This window comes from Anneissia japonica, unplaced genomic scaffold (genome assembly GCF_011630105.1).
Source record: "Anneissia japonica isolate Jap-2015-1 unplaced genomic scaffold, ASM1163010v1 scaffold287921_len548085_cov176, whole genome shotgun sequence".
Lineage (NCBI taxonomy): Eukaryota > Metazoa > Echinodermata > Crinoidea > Comatulida > Comatulidae > Anneissia > Anneissia japonica.
Window position 1 is genome coordinate 365,717 of NW_022750794.1, and position 4,832 is coordinate 370,548.

Here is a 4,832-nt window from a genome sequence, read left to right on the forward strand (position 1 = left end):
CCCTCCATCCCACCACAGGAAAAATTTTTAATTTTCTGTATCTAATTATATTTAAACATTAACTCAATCAATTTGCCTTTTTTTTAATTCAATTTATATATAGCTAACTTAATTCATTCTTCTTTTATTGAATTGTATATTAATTTATTGATTTGCCTAATTTGTACCGTACATTCAAATTGTAATTCAGTCTGTGCTGGTAATTTTTGAATTTTATATGTAAATGAATAAAAGATACCGACCAAATGTGTCCTCCCACTTGTAAATTTTAACTTTCTATATATTTGTAATACGTCGTATTCTTGTGTATTTTTAACATTTTGATGTTATTACTTTAATAGACGGACGGACGGACGTATGGATAGATAGGTAGATAATAATACAATAAAATATTAATAAGACTATAATGTACTTGGAAATTATAACTGCAAATTGTTTTTTTTTTTTTTTCGTTGGTAAATTAAGTTGATTGCATGTTTTTTGGAATTTTATACATGTTCTTGATGGTAGTATAAGGTAGCTTCAGTTTGAAATTGCCTATCCTTAAGTTACTGACAGGTTAAAGACGATAATTAGTTTCATTGAACTTTCAATATTGGCATCAGTGTAAAATCGCGTAGAATTGCGACTGGTGTTACTATTCGCTACAAGTAAACGTTCCTGAGGGGAAATACAGGAGGTTGCAGATTTACCACAACATGATGAGGATGTAGCAAATAACTTGAATCGATTAGAGGATCAAGAGTTAAGCATACACCTAATGTTACACCACAGCAATGGTTGAAATTTTAAACAATGTAATGTTATATATCTAGAATGAAATGAATTGGCCTCTTATCATTTCTCCGACGTCTAGGAGAGCAAGACAGGATTTATACTTTGTGTACAAAAGTCTTAACTCTAAGTTAAAATGTAATCTTGTATCTATGTTTCATTTTAATGTACCTCCTCGTAATCTTCGTTATAAACCTTTTCTTCATGTTAAATATTCTCGTGTAAATGTTTGTAAAAATGGTATTTTCCGTAGAATTTCGTCAGCTTATAACGCTTGTCTTTTAAAGAATAATTTTTTGGATATTTTTTAACTGTAATTACTCGCAATTTAAAAGTATTATTAATGAACTCGTTTTTTAATTTGTATTGTATATTTATGCTCTGTTTTCTGAAAATTTTATTTCAACCTATTATTGGTGTTTTACACTGTTGGTTGAGAATAAAGAATGTAGAAAGAGGAAACGAGGAGAATAGAAATGGTGGAGGAGACAGAGATTAGAAATGCAGCAAAAATTTAAATTAAAATTAAATATAATTGAGTGCTACTCAAGGCTCTGTAATCGTACACAGAAATTGTAAATGCCATGATTAGGGAAGGGTTCCTAAATTGAATAAGGATAAAGATGATGCATATATTAGGCCTGTGCCTTTGAAAAATTGACGGAGTCAAATAACATAGGATAAAAACATTTGGGCCGCAAAATTGACTCGTGAGTTGACGGGAAAATTAAACAGGCATAAGTTAGATAAGGACAGGGCCAAGGACTATGACGTGTTAAAGAAAGCTATGATTGAAATATGAAAGGGCTACAGAGACTTAGAATGGCCTTTAGAACAGGAAGAAAAAGAGATCGGAATATATTAAAGGGTGGGTAACCGATTTACAGTATCAATTTAACCATTAGCTACAATTTTTCCAAATAAAGGAAACTCACCACATAGGCACATCTTATCGGTGGGGACAAGGGGGACGCCCCCCACTTTTCAAAGTAGGGGGGATATCATATCGAGTGTTCCCCCCCCCCCACTTTTCACCAATCTTCTATAATTAAAACCCCACTTTTAACTTTTAAAAGCGAATGGAAAGAATAACAATTACGCATGACTCGCATGATCAATTTTGTCTGTTCACTTTTTTAAGTGCGGTATGTATTTTCCGGACCAAAACAGAGTAAAAACGCAATTGTTTATACATTTCGTAACCATCTCAGAAACCACTAGATCGGTTTTGTGGGTGCAACGGTTATCAGAGGCTAAATTTATTGTGAAAACAATGTACTGAACGTTGTTAAAATTGCAAGCATGTATACTTATTAGGCCAATATTTTTACAAACTCAAAAGTGCACAATTTCTACTATAAACGATTATTTCTTTTGTATATTATTATTACCCGTACGTATATACTAGTGTTTAATATTACCTTCATACATAGGATTACTGTTTTTCCCTATTTCAAAAAATCATAGGTCGTCAATTGAATTTCATATAGCCATTATTAAACAATAATTATACAGCCTTTGACACGGATATGTCTATCTATTCCGATTAAGTGATAGGCCTACCAAAAGTTTACAAACTCCAGTGTTACGTTGACGAAATCTCGCAATGACGTCATAATAATCAGTGGCGGATTCGTTCAAGTGGGGCCGAGCCGACCCTAAATTTTTCAAAATTGTTTTTTAAAAATGTAAAATACAAAGGAAAATTAGAATTAGAATTTAGGTCTGAGAGTGCCATTTCCGGCAATCTAAAGGTGTCATAATCATAATTTTTTTTTCTACACTCTCCATCTGTAAAAGTCCCTCTCTGGGCCCAGCTCTATTTCAAATTACTGGATCCGCCACTGGATATTTTGAAAATTTCGTATATGTTTTTCCTCCGAAGGTTTTTGTTTACGTCGTAATCTTTTTTTTTTTAAATATTATCATTTATGATTTTCAACATCAGAGTATTATGTCAATGAGAAAAAGCCTACGTTCTGTTTTACAAACTAGAAATCTATTTTTAAGTATTTTTTTTTTTATTCTTACCGGTATGCAGTCAATTAAATATTACATTTTTTTCCTTTACACCATGTCGTTCTTAAAATTATGCAAACAAATAAATATTTAAATAGATAGATTTTTAGAAATTATGAGCAGATTGTGACGGAATGCAATATACTTTCCATGAATTTCAATTAGGAAACGTTTTGAATAACAAAACATGCTGAAAATAGGTCAATTATTACAAATGACGGAGGGCCCCCCCCCCCCGTCGGGGAGAGCTGGCCGCCCCCAGGACCACTTTCGGAACCTTTCAATCGAAGCTCGACCACCCCCACTTTGCTTTCCTCTGGGAAATCTGACCCCTCGACGGGGACCTCGGCCCCCGCCCCCGTCGGGCAAATCCTGGCGCCACCCCTGCTATGACTATAAGGATTCGCTCTGTTATGATACAAGGTTATCATGACGATTATTTTTAGATCGCAAGATTATGTAATTTATTTAAGGTATTTTTAGCTGACTGCATACCGGTATTTAAGCAGCAACCAGGAACTTTGCTGCTCTTATAACGTCGAGAGCGTGAAGGCCTACAAAGCAATCAGCATGGTGAACAATACAGATACTGCTCCAATTTGTGTGTTTCCTAAAATGTTGTCAATTCCTTTTGCAGTTATAACACTCTGTGTTATTATAGGAAATATATTCGTAATCTTTTCTGTCTACAGAATCCCATCATTGCGAAAACCGTGTTACCTAATACTAGCTAGCATGGCAGTTTTAGATATATTAACAGGGTTTATTGGCATCTTTGTTGTACTCCGTCTTGCTCTTCGTGGACGATTTTTTTACTTTGGAGATACAGTTGGATGGCTTATTCAGAAACTGTCCGTATCAGGTGTGGGATTTTCTCTTTTCCACCATATGTTTTTAGCGGGAGAGAGATATTTTGCTATCATGTATCCATATGTGTACAATGTAAAAGTACACACTCGATCGGTAGTAATATTTCTAATTGTTGTGTGGACAGTAGCACTTTTAGTGATGGCTGTTCTCCTCTCACCATTGTACAATGAGGATGTGTATAACGAGGTGAGTTACATAGGCACTATTTTTGTTGCAATTCCTATGTACGCCTGTCATCTGCGTATATACTGCAAAGCGAAAAAAATATCTAGGCAGGTGGCATCCTCAACAAGCCAGGCAATACAGGCTAGGAAATCCGATTTCAAAGCAGCGCTGGTAACTTCAATAATACTTGGTGTTTTTAGCATCTGCACACTGCCTTTAACTATTCACAATATAGTTGCCCAAGAAGAAAGCCGTCGATGCAGCCTGCTATTCTATGTCTTTTTTTTACTGGTATACATGACGTCAATGTTAAACCCGATTGTGTATGGTATGTGCAACAAATCTTTTCGTGACTGTTATAAAAATATATTCCATACAATATGTAAATAGATAAGGAAGTGCTAACGAATAATTTTAGCTTTCTTACCTGTGAACCGCACAAGTGGCGTATTTATAGTATAGATGTATTTACTACTATATCCTCATCATGTATTAGATTCGTTACATACGTTACATATTAACGAGTTGATTGCGTGCCCGGACGTTTCACCAACAGACATTTCGCCAATAGATATTTGGCCGACAGACTATTGACCGAAATACGCCGAATGGCAAGTTTGCCGATAGGAAGTTTCGCCGATAGCCAATTTGTTCGCATATAATTTGACGACAGACAATTCGCCGACATTTTTGTGAACATGTTAATGGATGGATGTTTCACAAGTGACATAAATAGATGTTTAATTTATATTTGGTTTTTTTATTTTAATACTAACGAACAGATTCGCTATTAAATCAAGGTATGCTGTAAGTTATATCTTTCAGTAGGTTTAATGCTCAGTCACTATTAAAAAAAAAAAAATCCTACACTGAACTTGAGGCATGCTTTTGTCAGTATACATGTCGCTTTATTTTTGTTTTATTTCACATAAAATATGCCTTTTAACTACAACCTTCCAACTTCTGGAGAATTCATTACCTAAAGCCAGAAAAAAAGCTCCCCT

At 34.6% G+C, this 4,832-nt stretch overlaps 1 protein-coding gene across 1 annotated transcript in view; it reads left to right on the plus strand.

Annotated features, from left to right (window-relative positions):
- Positions 1-3,290: 3,290 nt before the first annotated feature.
- LOC117121528 (adenosine receptor A3-like) overlaps positions 3,291-4,832 on the plus strand; it is a 17,204-nt gene continuing 15,662 nt past the window's right edge. Inside the window, exon 1 of the mRNA XM_033266754.1 lies at positions 3,291-4,151. Coding sequence (XP_033122645.1) covers positions 3,364-4,151 — 788 coding nt within the window. The 5' untranslated portion in view covers positions 3,291-3,363. The remainder of the gene's footprint in view (positions 4,152-4,832) is intronic.